This window comes from Talpa occidentalis, unplaced genomic scaffold, assembly GCF_014898055.3.
Source record: "Talpa occidentalis isolate TD23 unplaced genomic scaffold, MPIMG_talOcc4v2.1 talOcc4.3, whole genome shotgun sequence".
Classification (NCBI taxonomy): domain Eukaryota; kingdom Metazoa; phylum Chordata; class Mammalia; order Eulipotyphla; family Talpidae; genus Talpa; species Talpa occidentalis.
The window spans coordinates 136504108-136522208 of record NW_023603184.1 but is presented as its reverse complement, the minus strand read 5'-3'; the positions used below and the strand labels follow the sequence as shown (position 1 = coordinate 136522208).

The 18101-nt window shown below is 53.5% G+C and overlaps 1 protein-coding gene across 7 annotated transcripts in view; it reads left to right on the top strand.

The window, feature by feature from the left end:
• TNS1 (tensin 1) overlaps positions 1-17443 on the top strand; it is a 199301-nt gene extending 181858 nt beyond the window's left edge. For 6 of the 7 annotated variants that reach the window (XM_054700073.1, XM_037524017.2, XM_054700072.1 and 3 more), the window contains 10 exons: positions 842-1983; positions 4716-4802; positions 5525-5656; positions 6064-6156; positions 6873-6950; positions 8174-8245; positions 8889-9057; positions 9845-9913; positions 10299-10331; positions 12434-17443. In XM_054700073.1, the coding sequence (XP_054556048.1) occupies positions 842-1983; positions 4716-4802; positions 5525-5656; positions 6064-6156; positions 6873-6950; positions 8174-8245; positions 8889-9057; positions 9845-9913; positions 10299-10331; positions 12434-12578 (2020 nt within the window). In that variant the 3' untranslated portion in view covers positions 12579-17443. The remainder of the gene's footprint in view (positions 1-841; positions 1984-4715; positions 4803-5524; positions 5657-6063; positions 6157-6872; positions 6951-8173; positions 8246-8888; positions 9058-9844; positions 9914-10298; positions 10332-12433) is intronic. The other variant, XM_054700077.1, reaches the window with a different exon arrangement.
• The last annotated feature ends 658 nt before the right edge of the window (positions 17444-18101 follow it).

The window sequence follows — 18101 nt, the reverse complement described above, 5'->3', positions numbered from 1 at the left end:
TTCCACATGGTTTCCTGACGCACAGGCCATTGCTCTGTGCTACCACATAGACTTGAACTTGACCCCAGAGGGGAGCCTTTGGTGTGGCTGTTCTCCCAGGTATAGCCCCTTCTAAACTGAATTTCATCAGAGTCTTAGGGTTGGGACCCACCTCTGAACTCACCTAGTCTAACTTCCTAATGGAGGCTATTCCTGCCTCAATATTCAGGTGGCAAGGCTGGTGGGTCCCTGTTTAAATGCTCGTGGTAACGGGAGTCTCATTACTGTGCAAGGCGGCTCACTCCATTAGTTGCAGTTCCAATGGCTGACAAGCAAGCCTTACTCTGAGCTGAAATCTCCTTTGTGAGACTTCCTGTCTTTGCTCTTTGGAGCTCACAGGAGTGAAAGCCTAATTTTAGTGCTGTCAGTGTTTAATGATGACAACACACCTGGGGAAACTGAGTCAAGGTGGGGCTAGTCCCAGGAGGCACAGGAGCCAGAGGGTTTGACCCCCCTCTCCAGTGTTCAGTGTCTGTGATGCTGGAGGTGACAGGAAGGCAGACACCTTCAGTTTCCTCGGGGAAGCTCCTGCCTTTGACTGGTGGCCAGGAGTCCCATGGTGTGGTGGGGAACACACAGTATTTGGAATCCAGCACAACTGAGAAGGAACCCTGCTCTTGTATGAACTGTGCTTACTGTGTTTGGTGAACCTACTGCTTACCTGCTCTGAGCCTCAGTTTCTTCTTGTGATGGTTCCATGGGGTGGTGCACATAAGCCCTGGCACCCCTTTCATGGGAGTGGGGCTCTGAGGGTGCCATCTGCTGACATCTCAACCTGCTCTCTCTCTCTCTCTTTCTCCAGCACTTCAGTGGGGAGTTTCCCATCCGGGGAGAGCAGTGACCAGGGCCCCCGGACGCCCACCCAGCCTTTGCTGGATTCTGGCTTCCGCGCTGGCAGCCTGGGACAGCCCAGCCCTTCGGCCCAGAGAAACTACCAGAGCTCTTCTCCTCTCCCGACTGTGGGCAGCAGCTACAGCAGCCCCGACTACTCCCTGCAGCCCTTCAGCAACCCGGAAAGCCAGGCCCCGTCTCAACTCAGTGTGGCTGCCATGCACACGGTGCCTGGGAGCCCTCAGGCGCGCCACAGGACAGTGGGCACCAACACTCCCCCTAGTCCTGGCTTTGGCCGGCGGGCTGTAAACCCTGGCATGGCTGCCCCTGGCAGCCCCAGTTTGAGCCACCGCCAGGCGATGGGTCCTGGAACTGGTTTCCATGGTAATGTGGTCTCCAGTCCCCAGAGCAGTGCAGCGACCACTCCAGGCAGTCCCAGCTTGGGCCGGCACCCTGGGGCCCACCAGGCCTCAGGCCTCCATGGCAACATGGTGACCACTCCAGGGAGCCCAAGTCTGGGCCGACATCCGGCCGGGGCCCACCAGGCCTCTGGTCCCCACGGCAATGTGGTGCCCACTCCAGGGAGCCCAAGTCTGGGCCGGCACCCTGGGGCCCACCAAAGCAACCTGGCCTCCAATCTCCACGGCAACGCAATAGCCAGCCCCGGAAGCCCGAGTCTGGGCCGCCACCTGGGAGGGTCTGGAGCTGTGCTTCCTGGCAGTCCCAGCTTGGACCGGCACGTGGCCTATGGCGGCTACTCCACCCCTGAGGACCGGAGACCCACGCTGTCCCGGCAGAGCAGTGCCTCTGGCTATCAGGCTCCTTCCACGCCCTCCTTCCCCGTGTCCCCTGCCTACTACCCTGGCCTGAGCAGCCCTGCCACCTCCCCCTCGCCCGATTCAGCGGCCTTCCGGCAAGGGAGTCCGACACCAGCCTTGCCAGAGAAGCGGAGGATGTCCATGGGAGATCGAGCAGGCAGCCTCCCCAACTACGCCACCATCAACGGGAAGGTGTCCTCTTCGCCTGTGGCCAGCGGCATGTCGAGTCCCAGCGGAGGCAGCACCGTCTCCTTCTCCCACACCCTGCCTGACTTCTCCAAGTACTCCATGCCAGGTGGGCCTCTCCCTCCCCTTCCCCTCCTGCTGCTGGTGGATTACGTCCACAAGTTAAGATGGCTGTTCTTGCCTCCGATCTGACATCTCCTTGGCAGACACTCACGGGGATCACTGGTTTTGGGCCTCAGCTTCCTTGTATGTGTTGGAGATGTCCTCAGGGTTGGTGCTCTGTGGTTGTGGTAGCTGTGGGGGCAGCAGTGAGGATGTTCAGGCCAGAGGCCGTGACGAGGATGAACAGAATAATGGTGCCTCACTGTTAGGATTACCATCTCTGGCAGAGCCCCCTCCGCTTGGTGAGCCCTGGTTGTGTGCCAAGCTCCCAGCTAAGTACTGTTTCATGTATCCTCGTGGTCACTGGGCAGAGTAGATGTTTTTAGCTCTATTTCACATGTGAGCTAAGACTTGGAGAGGCCCCGTCATTTGTATAGGGCCATGCAGTTAATAAATGGCAGAGCCAGGCTCCCTATCCAGTGCCATCGAGTGGTTGTACCCTGTTTCCATATCTTGAGGGTTATTGCAGTTTGGCATCATCTTGAAAAACAGGCATTCCAAACCAGGATCTCCACCCCTTTAGCCGGCACTTTGTTTCCACTTTTTGATCCTTGCTGTGCACACATCACTAGTAATAGACCTGGAAGCCAGATGCGATAAGGACCAAGGTCAAGGGCTGGGCATTTGCACAGGAATGTAGTTTCTGCCGACCCAGCTTCACTGAAGCTCGTGCACATTTGCACACTAAACTCTTCATTCGGCATCAGCACTTGTCATCTTTGCCTCCACTTACAGGGCTCAGTGTCTGCACACACAGGTGACTGGCAGCTTCTCAACCACTCCTGGAACTTGATTGTGCAGACGGGCTGGGTGCTGTGATTCCCTGGAGATGCATTTGGAATGTTCCAGACAGCCTGGGGGGAGGGGCCAGCTGCCCAGATTCTCAGAGTCTCAGTGTCACTCCCGGGTCCTGCCCTGAGCCTGCCAAGCTGGGATACCTACAGCGCCCCCTGCTCACCCCTGCTTCCTGCTGCCCACCAGAGACATCTGGTTCCCAGTCCCTCTCCTTGGATGCAGAACTTGTAATAGTTGGGACATTTCCTGTTTCCCACCATCTTCCCTGCTTAAAATAGCCTTTGGAGTCAACACAGGAAGGCACATGGTGCTGCAGCCGCCTCTGACAGCTCATCAGACAGACCCAGCAGCAGCAGTGGTGGGGGCCTGGGCTGCAGAGCAGAGGAAGCTGCTTGCAGCCATGGAGCATGGCCCTGCTGCCTAGCCCAGAGACCATCCTCTTGCACAGCTGGCAGCAAAGGGCACAGACTGCTCCTCGCTGTCCTCCATAGACATATCCCAGCAGCCTAGCCGAGTGAATGACAAGCTGAAATTGAGCCCCGGACCAGCAGCCCAGCCCATGTCTCTGGCCTGTGCCCTTAACTTCACAGAGTCGTCCAGACTCTGCTCCAGCCTCCCTGCAGAAAGGAGAGGACTCGCAGAATTGCAATATTGCCTTTCCTTTCTACCCCACCCCTTTTCTTGTTCTCATGCAAAAAGATGAAGAAAGAGGTTGGCGAGTGAAGGCTGTTCAGGGTGATCCCTAGGCAGGAAGCTGGGCCTAGTCCACTGAACTGCCGCTGCGGCTCCTCACTCAGCCAGCCCCAAGCAGGCCTTGCTGTAGGCCGGCTGTGTGTGAGCCCGCAGGGCGCTCTCTGCTCTGCACTTCACTTTCCTTGGTGGTGAAGCTAAGCGCTTGGACTTGTAGCCTTCTGAGCGCTTCCACAACCTGATGTCTAGGAAAGCATCCTTGGCCTGCAAAGGGCCTGGGAGGGGAATTACCTGCCAGAGAAGTGGGGTACAGGACACACGGCAGATAGCCTCTATATTCTTTTTGTTTTTTCCTTAGAAAGCAAATATTAAGGTTGGTGAGAAGTGAGCAGAAGCATGTCTTTCTGCCCTTATCCTCATCCTATAATAATTATATATATCATGTATTGTTATGATAAAGTTGGGACATGAGCCTGTGGAGAAAGGGGCCAGAAGATGGGATGTCACAGCCTGAGGGAGAAGCTGCAGGAAAGGTTTAGTCTGCATCTCTTGGAGAAAGGGACCTTCTAGCTTGGCTCAGCATGCCAGGCCCTTCAACAGGAGAGCTGCTCTGTGGTCTCCAACGGTCACCAGCGGGCCGAGTGTTGGCTCTTCAAGGACCCTTCTAGCCATGCTCAGATGCTGTTGGAGGGGCTGACTTTCTGGGTTGGTGTCCTAGGGCAGCCATAGTAGAGATCCACAAACTTGATGGCTTAAGGCAATAGGAATTTGTTCTCTCACAGTTGTGGAGACTAGAAGTCTGAAATCAAGGCTTTGGCAGGGTTGGCTCCTTCTGGAGACCCTGAGGGAGAGCTGTATCAGACCTTTCTCTTAGCTTCCCTGGTGGCCTGGGGTCCGTGGGGCCCCTCGATGGGTGAAAGCATCACTCCAAGCCCTGCTTCATCTTCATGTGATGTGCTCTCTCCAAGTGTCTGTCTCTTTCCCCCTTCTTCTAAGGACACCAATCATATTGGGTGAGGGCCCACCCTAATCCCACATGCTCATTCATCTTAATTTGATCATCTCTGCAAAGACCCTATTTCAGATAAGGTCTCCCATTCGCAGGTATGGGGCAGGGGGTTAGGACTCTAACTTGCCCTTTTTTGGAGGTTGCAATTCATTCTGTAACACTTTTTTTTTCCTCTCCTCCTTTAGACAACAGCCCTGAGACGCGGGCTAAAGTGAAGTTTGTCCAGGACACTTCCAAGTATTGGTACAAACCTGAGATCTCCAGGGAGCAGGGTGAGTGCAGGCAGCACCAAGACCCTGTGGTCCCTCAGGTCCCAACTGGCTGCTGCCCAGTGGGGCTTGGCTGTACAAGGGCCGCAGCAGACTCATTCCCATTTGCAAGGGTCACAGAGAAAGGCCTGGGATCCAGGCCAGACAGTATAAAGAAGCATCTCCCCCGGGGAACTGTGAGTGGGGAGCAGAAGCTGTGTTTGGAGATAGTCCTTGGAAGGGTCTTTGAGTCAGCAAAGTCTTGATTCTGGACAAAGGCAAAGGCCAGTCAAGATAATAGTGAACCTGAGCTCTCCATGGGCATGACATGGGAGATTTTTGTTTATGTGACAGAAAAAGCAAAATTGGGAGTGTGGGGGTTGGGTGGAGGCCAGCCTGAGGCTCTCGAGGATTGTCTGTGTGGGTGAAGGACAGGGTATGAGCAACGATGGCTCCCGAGGCCATCTGACTGCTGCCTGGTTCTGTAACTGCAGTCTCACTGGACACAGCAGTGGCGGAGTGCGGCTGCTGTGACAGACCACACGCCAGCAAAGCCAGAAATGTTGAGCCTGGCTCTTCGTAGAGAGGTTCCCAACTCTAGCACAGGAGGACCCTCGGAATCTTGCATTCTAACTTCATAGACAATCTCCTCTCCTCTCAGAAAGAATGAGGCTCTAGGCCCTGAGACTGAAGTAGAGCCCATGCCGGACATTGATTTCCTTCTCTCTCCTACCCCTTCACTCCAGCCATCGCCCTCCTTAAGGACCAGGAGCCAGGGGCCTTCATCATCCGTGACAGCCACTCCTTCCGGGGAGCCTACGGGCTGGCCATGAAGGTGTCTTCTCCCCCTCCCACCATCATGCAGCAGAATAAAAAAGGTAACCTCACCTCTTCCAGCTGTCTCTGCGGCCCTGGCATTGGGCAGTCTCTCCAACCCTGAGATGACAGCAGGGCCTGGGGCTGGGCAGGTCTACATTCTCCTGGGAGCTGACCCCTGTTAAATCACACTCTGCAGCAGAGCCTGTCTTGGGTTCGGTGATGGCTGGGGTCAGGGGACAGGAAAGCAAGATTTCTGTGACTCTGATTGAGTTGCCTTGAAGGTCAGGAGAAGAGAGGCGGAGTCTCCCTTCCCCACTCTGGCCGTGTTATCTCCATGACACTTGCTCCCATCCCCATGGTAACCTGAATCCTGGAGAGTGAAGCTCCTGGGAGGGGGAGGGTAAGGGCATGTGGAGGGGAAATGCCATGGCAAGTGACTGGTCTCAGTTTTTCTCTTTGTTCTCAGGCGACATGACTCATGAACTGGTGAGGCATTTCCTGATAGAGACGGGCCCCAGAGGTGTCAAACTCAAGGGGTGCCCCAACGAGCCAAACTTTGGTGAGTTGCCTCCCACCTCCTGCACTGCCTGTGTCTACCCTCTACCTGCAGTCTCAGCCTGTCCCACTCCCCCGAACCCCATGCACGTTCTCTCAGGCCCTTTTTCAGAGCCACAGCAGAGAAAATGAACAGCCTCCTCACTTCCCCCAAATTCCCTCCTGTATTTGTCCTGCTCCACTGAGACACAGTGTTGTTATCATCTTAATAACAGTGGCTGCCTTTTCTGTGCATCTACTGTGTGAAAGCCGCTGACTAGGGACTTGTATTTCTTCTGGTCTCGTGACAGTCATGCTTGGTAGGTGCTGTAGGTCCCCACTTCACATGTGAGGAAACTGAGGGTCATAGAAGTTAGACTGACCCAAGAACACAGAGTAGTGTTGATGATCCATTAGATCCCTCCATCCTCTAATACTTTTGCTGCACTGTCTGGAGAGGGACCCCAGCAGCTGAAGGACTTAGGGGAGAGATTGGGTGGAACCTTCTATAAGAGAAAGTTGTTAGGCAAACTTATGATTCTAAGAATTGCCTCCCTTGGATCTTGCTAACAGAGAGGGAGTAGACTCAGCTGGTGGGACTCAGCTGGTGTTGGTGGGATGGTGTGAGGTTATAAAGAAGAAGAAGGTCATCAATATGGGGTGGGTGGGAGGGCTCCCTCACTACGGGCCTGAGATACTCTCCTGGGAACATTGCTCTGACACGCTGTGTTCCCCCTGCAGGATCGCTGTCGGCCCTGGTCTACCAGCACTCCATCATCCCGCTGGCCCTGCCCTGTAAGCTGGTCATTCCAAACCGAGGTAGGAACCTGAGACTCCTTCCCTCCGAACATACCCTTAAAGCTGGCCTCCTTTGAGTTTGCACCTTGCCAGCTTGCTGCTCTAGAACATGGGCTGGGGGAGGACATGGGTCTATTTGCCAATTCTGGGGAAACTTGAAACCACGCTCCCCTTTCCCTTTTTTTCCCTTTTAAAACAGAAGGAAAAATTCATTAAAAAACTAAACTTTGGGAGCACACATAATCGACTTGCCACATTGTCAAGTACCCATGGCCCGCGGGAGGGGACTATGCTGAGCCTGAGCTTGAGGTCTCAGAACTGGGACCCGGGATGCCTTCCTCCAGTCTGATCTGTTCAGTAATAGGATATTCAAAAGTACTGCTGGGACTTTCGTCCAGTCTCTTCCCACACCTGGGGTTATGCCCGCACATAAAACCTCCAATATTATTTGATAATTTCTAGGTATGCAGTTCAACTCATTGAATTATTAATGATAATTGGCCAACATTATTAGCTTAAAAGTTCAAATACAACTTAAATAGCTTTAGTAATTTAATTTAGATGCTAATTAAATGATAATCTTACAGCTAATTACCAAGTAGTTCACAATTACAAAGTTGGTTGATATTTAAATTTCAACCAGTGGTTCTCAAGATCTGGCCTCCTGCATACATCAGCACCCCCGGAACTTATTAAAGAGGCAAATATTCTCAAGCTCCACCTAGTCAGAGACTCCGGAGTAGAGTCACTCCAAAGTGAGAAATGCTGGTGTATAGACAATACTCAGGTCTTATTAAAGTTGAAGTTACTGTTGTGCTACTTAAAGGGATTAAAGAATTAGGGCACTTATTGAGTGACACAGAGACACAATATAAAACAGAGACCACAGCAGGATCAGTTGTCACTTGAAGTCTTGCTTCGTGCAGGCCCTGGGCTGACACTGTACTGGAACATCTCAAAAGCCCAGTGAAGTGGGCACTGTCCATCATCATCCATGTTCTCTGCATGCTTGGCAAGTGCTGGGGTGAGGGCCTAAGCTCTCTTCGACTCTGAAGCACTTAGCCAGTATGTTGAATACTTTGGTTATCATGGAGCATTCACACTGGACACACTGCCTGGGCCTGCTGGGAAAAGCAGTGTCCGTTGCACAAAGTATATGCAGAATTCTCCCCAGGCCTGGCCATTTTGTGCTCCAGTGCAATGCTAGATTTTTAGTTACCAGCTGAATGAAATTTTTGTCTCAGATCCCACAGAAGATTCCAAAGATGGTGCAGGCTCTGCCAACTCAACCACTGATCTGCTGAAGCAAGGGGCAGGTGAGTGGTTCTGGATGCTGGATTCTGCTGCAGCCTTTCCTCCTCCCTGCCCTGTCTTCTCCTGAAGCCGCAGGCCGAACATCTCTCCCAGATCCACATGTGGCTGTGTAGCCCCTGTGACCTGGGGCTGCCATGCAGTTCATCTGCTGTCTTCTCCCTGAAGAGGGACCCTGGGTGGAGACAGTATAGTGGGGAGGAGGCAGAATGGACTATGGTGAAAAATTATGGGGGTCTTGGTGGTGGGTGTGGTATGGTAACATACACTTGAGGGTGTGAGCCTGTACTTTTAAATCATGCACAATGTTGAAAACCAGTGTCTCAATTTAAAAAAAAATCAGGGGCTCCTCCATGTTGGCCTAGGGGTTAAGTCTCAGCACTACCACCACTGTGGCATGAGTTTGCTCCCTGGCCAGGGAGCTCACCCACGTATGCTGCAGGAGTCCTCTCCTGTCTTGCCCACTGCTCCCCTTAGCAATGTGTTTTAATAGATCAGCCTGTTCTGCTCCCCACTCTGTCTCTGGTAAATCCACTCACCTCTTGCACCTATGGCCTGTACCCCAGTTCTTCAATGCAGAAAAACAATGTGACCTGGGGTCTCATCCCTACCCACACCCCCATGACACCTTGTGTGGGTTTCTTCCAGCCTGCAACGTGCTCTTCATCAACTCTGTGGATATGGAGTCACTCACTGGCCCACAGGCCATTTCTAAAGCTACTTCGGAGACACTGGCTGCTGACCCCACACCGGCTGCCACCATTGTCCACTTCAAAGTTTCCGCCCAAGGAATTACATTGACTGACAACCAGAGAAAGTAAGATTCTTCTACCTGCTTCTGTGTTGGGCTCTTCTTATGTGACCGATCTCTCCATGGCCTTACCTACTCACCATGACCGTTGATTCATTTCCTGTACCTCTCTCTCTCCAGCCATTTATTTTTCTCTCTTCCATATTCCATGTGTGCATCTGTCCATCCATCTGTCTGTTCATTCACTCACCCATCCTTTTATCCACCCACTTAGCAGTTGATTCACCCCTTCCTCCCATCTGTCCACCCATCTATCTTCATCCATCCATCCTTTCACACACCTCCTTAATAAGTGACTTAACCTTGCTCCCATCTCTTCACCCATGTATCATCTATCCATCCCTCCCCTCCGTACGCATCCTCCCCTACCTATTTATTCCTTTACCCATTTATGTTTCCACTCACCTTTCCATTCACATATCCATCCCTCCTTCTACAAATATGCCTGCAGGGGATATACAGCTGGAAGCAAAGCTGGTGCAAAGTGATTTCTAGAGCAGAGTCTTCCTCTGTCTCTCCCCCAGGACGCCACCCCTGCCCTCATTTCTCATTCCTCGAGTCCCGTTTCTTTCTTCTTCCTAGCCTCTGGCACTGGGGAGATGTTTCTGTGACGCATCTGTCTGCCCCGTGCAATGCTTTTGTCCCCAATGTGAGCAGCCTGGGCCATCTTGCTCGTCAGGTTGAGGCTGTGAGGCCCATGACGGCCACAGACAGTTGCCTGACTTGCAGGTAAAAGGTGGGGCAGCGGCCACATCAGCACTCACTCTCTGTTTATGTGATGTCTGTGTCACAGGCTTTTCTTCAGACGACACTACCCCCTCAGCACTGTCACCTTCTGTGACCTGGATCCGCAGGAGAGAAAGTAAGTGTCTTGGAGACTCCTTTCCAGTCAGCTCTAGAACACCAAAGAGTGAGCGTGTGTATGTGTGTGTTCTTGATTTACCTTGGAGTCTGCCTGTGTCAGTGGGAATATGAGTAAGGAGTTGGGCATCTTTCTGAGTTTTTTCCACTGAATTTGTAGCCTCTCCTAGGGACGCAAATGCCTGTGTCTGTCCTCTCTGCTGTGACCCCGAGCCTGACCCTGTGTCTCCTCTCCCCCTGGAAAGTTCTGGGAGAGGCAGGTGACAGTGTTCTCTCCACCTTGATGCTTCTGCATGGCCTTCAGAGACCCCATGGAAGGCTGGGCGCTCTTGGGCCTCTGCCAGGGCAGAAGTGCAGTGGTGTAACTGTGCGCTTTCTCTCCACAGGTGGATGAAGACAGAGGGAAGCGCCCCTGCTAAGTAAGTGTGGTTCTCCCCCAGCCAGCTGGCTGGCTTTTGGGGTGGGAGAACAGGGGCAGGTTGAGAATCTGGGTCAGTGGGTAGGCAAGGGCCTTTGTGCCCAGGTCGCTCAGCTTTGGGGAAAGCCGCGGCAAGCGGCCAGTGGTCGAGCTGCCAATCTTTTTGCCTTCTCTGAGGGGTCAAGCTGCAGGGTTTGGGGAAAGTTTTATTGGAGGCCGTGGGGCAGGGGTGCTTTAAACAACCTTTTCTAGTCCCCTCCTGGCTCCTTGATTCCTGTTCTTTCTTTTTTTTGATTATTCTGTGAATCTTGTGGCTGAACCAGACCTCCCTCCTTATCATTCTGAATTCTGGAAATGGCCCTGGGACCTTTGGGTGGATTCTCCCACCCATTCAGCATTTCCTAAGGCCTCTGGGGAGCTTAACCCTGGGAGATTCAGAAGGATGAGGGGACTGATTCTGCCCTCAGGAGGCCTGACATTGGCATAGTGGATGAAACACGTATATAAATAGCACGGACGTGCTTTGGTGGTTTTCAAGCTGTGTTCCATGGAACCCTGGGACCCTCAGATTGCAACTGAGTGTTGAGAAGGGAGGAAAAACCATGTTACTGTTAGCGGTTATTATCAGCCTGAATCAGTTGAAAGGCTGACCCAGGAGGGTATATCTGGCCATATCAAAGCTTGCTCTGAGCTGACCTCAGTTCCCCGCCCGGGTCACAGCATCACTAAGGTCCCCGGATCCTTTTGTGCTCTCACCACTGGGCCCTGCAAGAGGACAGGGTGGAAAGACCCCAGGCCTGAAATCATCTCATTCAGAAGTTCGTTCTGTGTCAAATTTCCTGCTGATGTGGTCTTGCTGGGCCAGGGAACAGAGGCCAGGGGACAGGGATCCCACTCAACCAGGCAGGGGCCTCACACCCCACATTTATGGGCATTTGCTCTTCCCGTCCTTGGGGGCAGAGAAGCGACTTGGCTGTTGCTAAGCTGGAGCCATGACAGAAGTGAGCACCAGGGGCTGGCAGTCCTGGCAGGTCCCACTGGCAGAAGTGGGCAGCCAGGGTGGACACACCCTTGGTTGGGAGCTATGAGCCACTGTTTCACTCTGCCCTTATTGCCCTCCACTGCACCGAGGGGCCCAAGCAGGCTGGGGAAGGGGATTCTGGAGGCTGATCCCTGGGCCCAGGCTTTTCCACCGGGGCAGACCATTGCCCCAGACCTCTGGCTCTGGCCTGATTGTTGCCAGCTCTGAAACAAAGTTGGGGAGAGCAAGGCTGTAGGAAACTGTGTGTGGGTGTGTGTGTTTGTGTGGGTGTGTGTGTGCACGCGTGCCTGCAAGCCAGACCCAACTTTGCTAATTTTAGATGTTGTGGTCCAGTCCGAGTGAGAGGGGTTTCATTGGAATCTCCAGCTGTCCCGATTTCCCCATCTCGCTCTAATTAGCAATGTGCTGGCTGGGAGGGGACCTGCGCTCACATTCTGTTCTCTGCTCTCATATTTTTAACTCTTGTTTTGCACAGAGAGAATGCCAGGTCACTCCAGTCTTGAAGCAGGGAGGGGGTTTAGGGGAAGGGAGAGGTGTGGGGTCTCCTCCTTTTAAGCCCAGGAGAAGTGTGTGTGTGTGTGTCTGAGCCTTGGAGGGGGGTGACCCCTTGTCATTTTGTCTTTCATGGTGTCTGGGGAGACCAAGCCCTTTGACAGGCGTTCAGCACTTTATTCCTTTGCTCATGTGTTGTATGTAAGAACAGTCGGGTAGGGGTGTGGCCGGGAGGGACTGAGAGAAGCTCGCCTAGGAATGTCTCCTTTTTATTTTTGGGCCCATCCCCATCTCTTACTGTCCAGTCTTGTCTTTTCACCCCCAGCCTCTCCTCCCCCCTCGCATTTCCATGGCAGCTTTCTGCCTACTCTCAAAGTGACAGTGTCATCTCCAGGACTTGTCTGTGGATCAGGATTCCACCCCCCATTCGCCATACTCAGAGAGACACAGAGGTGGGGGCGCGTTGAGGTTGGCCTGAAGATAAGTTTGCTCACTTGGGCGGCTGTTCAAGGCCTGGGGTTCGCTGCCCTGCCTCCCCTCATACCTGTCACCCTCTCCTCCCCCTGCAGGCTCTTCGGCTTCGTGGCCAGGAAGCAGGGCAGCACCACGGACAATGCCTGCCACCTCTTCGCTGAGCTTGACCCCAACCAGCCCGCCTCCGCCATCGTCAACTTCGTCTCCAAGGTCATGCTGAGCGCGGGCCAGAAGAGATGAGCCCTCTAGCCCGTGGCCGGGGCAGTGGGGAGAGGACCCCGTGAATTCTGACCACTCTTGAATCCAGAAGGAGGACTTTGGGCCAATTTTGGAGAAGGAGAGAAGAAAGTGCAACGTGGGGAGGGGGACGTGAATTGCAGAGGGGAGGGGAAAAGAAAGACAAAGAAAGAAAAAGCTGGAGGAGAATATCTCGGATTCCCCTGATCAGGTGGATGCTGCGAAACTCCCAAAGCCTCCCAAACCCGCCAGGTCTGCCCAGCTCCTCCTGCCCCTCCAAGAGGATGGAGCTCCTCAAAGGAGACAGAACCAGCCTCCTTGGGGACCCATATTTGGGGGGGTGAATGGAAAAGCTCTGTCTCTCGAGCCCAACTATTTTGCAAAGAGAAATCAGGTTGAGAGACTCTTTTTCTGGCCAGCTCTAGGGTAGATAGTCAACCCCAAAGAGTCTGCGTGGACATCATGTGGTGGGACTTCTGCTTCTGAAAGTATCTCAACCCGAGGCGCCTAAGGTCTTTTTGCTCTGCCTCTGATGGGTATTTGTGTGTGGGTCAATATGGGGTATACATAGGTCTGCACCCACACCTCACATGCTAACTTCTGTTTGCTTCTCAGCTAGAATGATAAACAAGTATGCTTGTCCATGTCCCATGTGTTTGCACGTACATGTGCAAACTCTCCACAGATTAGAATTGGGGGTGATAGGGCAGCAGGAGGGGATATAAATGCTTTTCCCCAGGGGCACCCATGGTTATGGGTGACCAGCTCTCTCTTGGTCTCTGTGCCTGTACACTAGCACCCCTCGGTGCCACCAGCCCCTTCTCCTTGACCAAGACCTCAGCAGGAGTGGGGCCAGCTCCCCCACAATAGTTCCTCTGTCCTCTACCACCAGCATGCTTGAGTATTGGTTTGAGAACATGTGCCCATAGCTTTGGGGAAGAGATCTTCAGGAAGAGTGGCCGCTGAGCTCCTGGCATCTTCCCTGAGGTTTGAGGCCCAACAACTAGGTGGCGAGTGACTCCTGCCAGCTCCCAGCCTCAGCGCATTAGACCAGCCTTATCTCCGATATCTCTGCATGCTGCCTTTTGGGGGGCTGGGATGGGGCTGGAGACTGCTCTGCCCTGCCCCACATTGGGGCACATCCTGGGGAACTACTTCCAAAATCCCTGCCCAGTGAGGTTCAGGGGAGAAGTCTGCAGTCTTGTGCTCCCCTCTGCATGCATTTTGGGGTCTGACTTTTTTCTTGGGCTACCCAGAGCCATATTAGCAGACCTCTGGGGGCTGCTGCATATACATGACACAGCCTACCTGCAATGCCAAAACCCGTCTGTTTCTCCTCTGCCTTGGTTTCCCCAGCAGAGCCAAGCTGCCCAGAAGCAGAGGGCAGAAAGCATGCATTATTAGACTAGAGGGCTGAGACTCCATTTGGGCAATTGGGAAGATCTGCGACCATCACCCGAGAACTCTTAAGCTGGAATGGAAAATGCACCAGGACTCCATTCTTGAGTGGCCTCTGAAGCCTACAGGGCTCCCCTATAGAGAGGCATTGTATTGATATATAAATATATATAATATATATGTGAGACATACTGACAGAATCTGTAAGCTAATAAAATATAAGAAAAGGTTACAAAAAAAGAATAGGTAAATTGACCAGAAGTATTTATTGTTTTCCCACATTTGCTTTGCTGCCTCCCAGGGCATAAACCAATTCCTGTCCCTTTCCTTACGTCTGAGCAAAGCCTGAAATGTAGAGCGCCTTCATGCTTGGAACAACCAGGGGGCCTTGCCCTGGCCTCTGTGTGGGGCTCAGCGGGGGTGGGGGGTGCTTGTGTTCCATTCTGTTGCCCCCTGACTTTCTGGCAAGCCCAGGGCTGGCAGCTCCAAGAGATGAAAGGGGAGCTGCCCCTTCCCCGCAGGCTCCAGTGAGGGGGAGCCTGTGGGGACCTGGGTGTGTGTGTGGCAGACATGGGTGACGTGTGTTCTTGTGTAATTTTTCTCCTCCAAGAAGCTGCATCTGTGTGGACATTGTATTTCAGGGAGTTGGAAAGGAGAGTTTCTGAGGGAGGTTGGGAGTCAGTCCCTGCTTCCTGAAGAGTGAAGCCTTGTTCTTGGTCCCACCAAAGTATTCTTCCTTCTGAGGCCTTCAAGCCTGATACACCTCTCTCCTCATGCCTTACTCACCCCAACTGTCTCCTGGATTAAGGAGATAGTCCCCATCCCCTTCCTTTGTAAATATCAAAGTCTCCCTCTGGACAGCCACCCGGGATTCTGCTCCTGGTCCAGACGTCCTCATCTCACTGGAGGTGGACTCCATGGCCGCCCTGCCCAGGTCTGAGGTCGCCTTCACCTGAACTTTCCACCGCCAGGTGCGGCTGGCGGCTCCGCTCTGGCCTGGGCCCGGTGTGACCCTGCTGGGGCCCTGGGGATGCTTGGAAACTGTCCACTCCTTCCCCAGCCACCTTCTGGAAGGGGCTATTTCCTAGAGCTTGGCCTTTCTGGAAGGATGATGAGGATGGGCCCCCACAGTGGCCCCACTTTGGGTCTAACACTGGTTGGGACCACACTTGCCTCCTGTGTCTCCCAGGTTAGGCCCGTGCACGTGTGCCCCACGCCCTGCACGCGCGCGCACACACACACGCAGAGCACTGCAGTATATTCTTGCCAAAGATTCCTTTGAAAGAAAGCACTTTTAATAATTGTTATTGTTGTGTAAATGTTTATCCTTTTTCTCTCCTCCCCTTCTGTCAACCTTTTTTGCTGTTGTTTATTGTTGAAGCTGTTTGTCCGCCAGGAGAGTGCTGTCTGATCTTGGAAATAGACCCTGAGTGGGGGAGTGCAGTTGGCAAGAAAGGGTGGGCCAGCCTGGGCCAACCCCTAGGCAGCGCAGCCCCCAGCTCCAGGCTTCACCTGCCTCTTTTGTCCAGTTGGCCTTCTGAGGCAGGCCCCAGCCTCGCCTTAGCCGCCTGGATGGTATCTGGAGGGAGGAGAGCAGGAGAGTGACCATCTCTGATTCACCCAGTGAGAGCCACGTGGCTCTTCCCAGGTGGAACAAGAGGAAAGCACTGGGCATAGGAACAATGGCGAGGCGGCCTCGGGGAAGCAGGAAGGAAGTGAGCTGTTTGATCAACCTCCAGGGGTGACTGGAATGACCCCGCCCTGTGGTTGCCATGGCCTGGCTCCCTCAACTACGCAGGTGTTTGAGGGACAGAGACAGCTTGTCCTAGGTTGGGGAAAGGCTTTCTGATCTCCATCTTCCAGTCTCTCCAGCAGCTCTGAAATCATGTGGCCTGCTAGGGTTGCTCCTGCCCTGGGCTTTGAGGAACCCCTGGGTGTGTTAGTGGCAGGCAGGATAGCCAGTGGCTGTGTGACTGTAAGAGGGACAGTGTGGTCCTTCCATGAAGGGGCCCCCAGGAGGTGAGGGCTTTCTGCCCGCTCGGCTGGCTGCTGGCAGGGGCGTGGACTGTCAAGTGGGACAGATCCTGTGCTCTTGCTGTTCATCCTCCATCCTTGCCTTCCTGGTCTTTTCCCATTCTCTGTTTTCTTCCAGCTTTAGAACATAGGGAGGTCTAGTACTCTTGAGGACTTCCTCTGCCCCTACATGCCCCCACACTCAGGTCCTTAGAGAGGCGAGGGGTGGGCGGCAGAGCCCCTGCGTCACTCACTGTTCACCTAGGCCCAGGCCCCAGGGCCCTGAGTCTGGAGCCCCCTGGCCAGTGGTAATAGGATGTGTGTGTGTGCGCGCATGTGCAACAAGTGTGGGTCTATGAGTGCGTTTGCCTGTCTCTGAGGAATCTGGGGTTGGGGTTGGAGGTGGCAGGCAATGGGATATCAACTTCAGTATCCCCCAGCAGCGAAAGGCAGCAGGAGGTGGTGAGGTCCCCATTGGTGGAGTCTCAGTGTTGGGGATGGTGGGGATGGATCGGCCACAGGGGTGGGGATCCTCTGTCCTTGGTGTCCCAGATGCCCCTTCCTTTCCACACCTGGGTTCCTCCCAGTAGCAAGCTCACTGTCGAGGGATGTCCCAAGTTTGTTTCTAATCAGTGTTAAAACAGTTTGAGACTCTCCTGTGCGTGTGTTGGTTTGCGTGTGTGAGAGCGAGCACCTCTGTGCGTGCGAGCTGTTGGTCCCCGTTTTTTCTCCCCTCTGATGTTACATTCAAAACAAATGTTAAGAAACTTCATATGCCTCCCAGGCCCTCTGCAGGAAAAACAGAATAACCCAGCATCTCCCCACCCCCTGGCTGTGTATTTATATAGATGGAAATATACTTCCTATTTTGTATCCATGCCTATAACCGCCGCCACCTTGTATAAACCTTGAACTTGCTACTTATCCAGGAGATGAATGTATTGTGCACTGATGCGCCCCACTCCTGTACAGCTGCTTCGTTTCTTTGTGATCCATTGTATGGCTTTATAAATGATAAAGTGAAAGAAAAATCCATGCTTCTCTAGCTGTGTTGCTTGCTAAGGGCCTCTGCCAGGTCTCTGGTGGGCAGAGGGTATCTCCCCAGCTCCTGGTTCATGCCAGGCTTCAGGGATACCTCTGGTGGATGTCACCCCGAGTCCTTCCAGCAGCTTCCTCACCATCCGGCTTGCCATCTTGGTGACCATGTTATCTCACCTGGACTCTTAGCTGGAAGAGAAACTCAAACTGTAAGTATAAAGGGGAAAAATGAATCTTTTGACTCGTGATCAAGAAGCCATAGCCGGAGCCAGGGCTCACGCAGCGGAATCAGGAATTTGTCTCCATCACTAGGTTCTGAGTTGGTGACATTCTCAGATGCTCTGCTTCTACGGTGGCACCGACAGTGCCCCAGGATATGGCCACTGGGTGCGCCAGGCCTAACAGCATGGCAGCCCCTTCAGGAAGAAAGTTCTTACCTTTTTTGTTTTTTTTTAAAGATTGATTGATTTGTTTGTTTGTTTGTTTATGTGTTTATTTATTTATTTATACAAGCACTGAGTACAGTCAGAAGCGCGGGAGGGTGAGAGAATTCACCAGAGCCAGAGCGGGGAGCAGAGCAGGCAGAAGGACCGAAGTACACTGCTGAGGGGAGCAGCGGGCGGCAGGAGAGGTTCTGCGCGCCATGTGGGACCCTCCTCAGATGGCAGGGGAGCAGCCGGGGATCAAACCGGTGCTGCAGAGGCTGCGGGCAGCTTCGCAACCCAGCGCTCAACCGCTGCGCCACCGGGGAGGCCCCTTACCTTTTTTGTTTTCAACAAAAACCTGGGGCAAATGTTCACTGGCTGTAAGACACCCTGCTTGGATCATGTAGTTAATTCTGGATGTGGGTCACATGATGGCCTCCAGGCCTTCTGGACAGGAGATGGAGAATGCAGCAGGCTGGTCCCTGAAGGGGTGAGGTTTACAAGGCAGGAGGAGTCCAGCATGGTCTCTGGACCAGGACGTGGTCCGTGTGCAGCTCAGCCAGGCCCATGGTTCTGGGTTGATTCTTAGGGACTCAGCAAGTTTGGGCTCATACCCACTGGACATACCTACGCAGTGCAGGGTTCTCTGGGG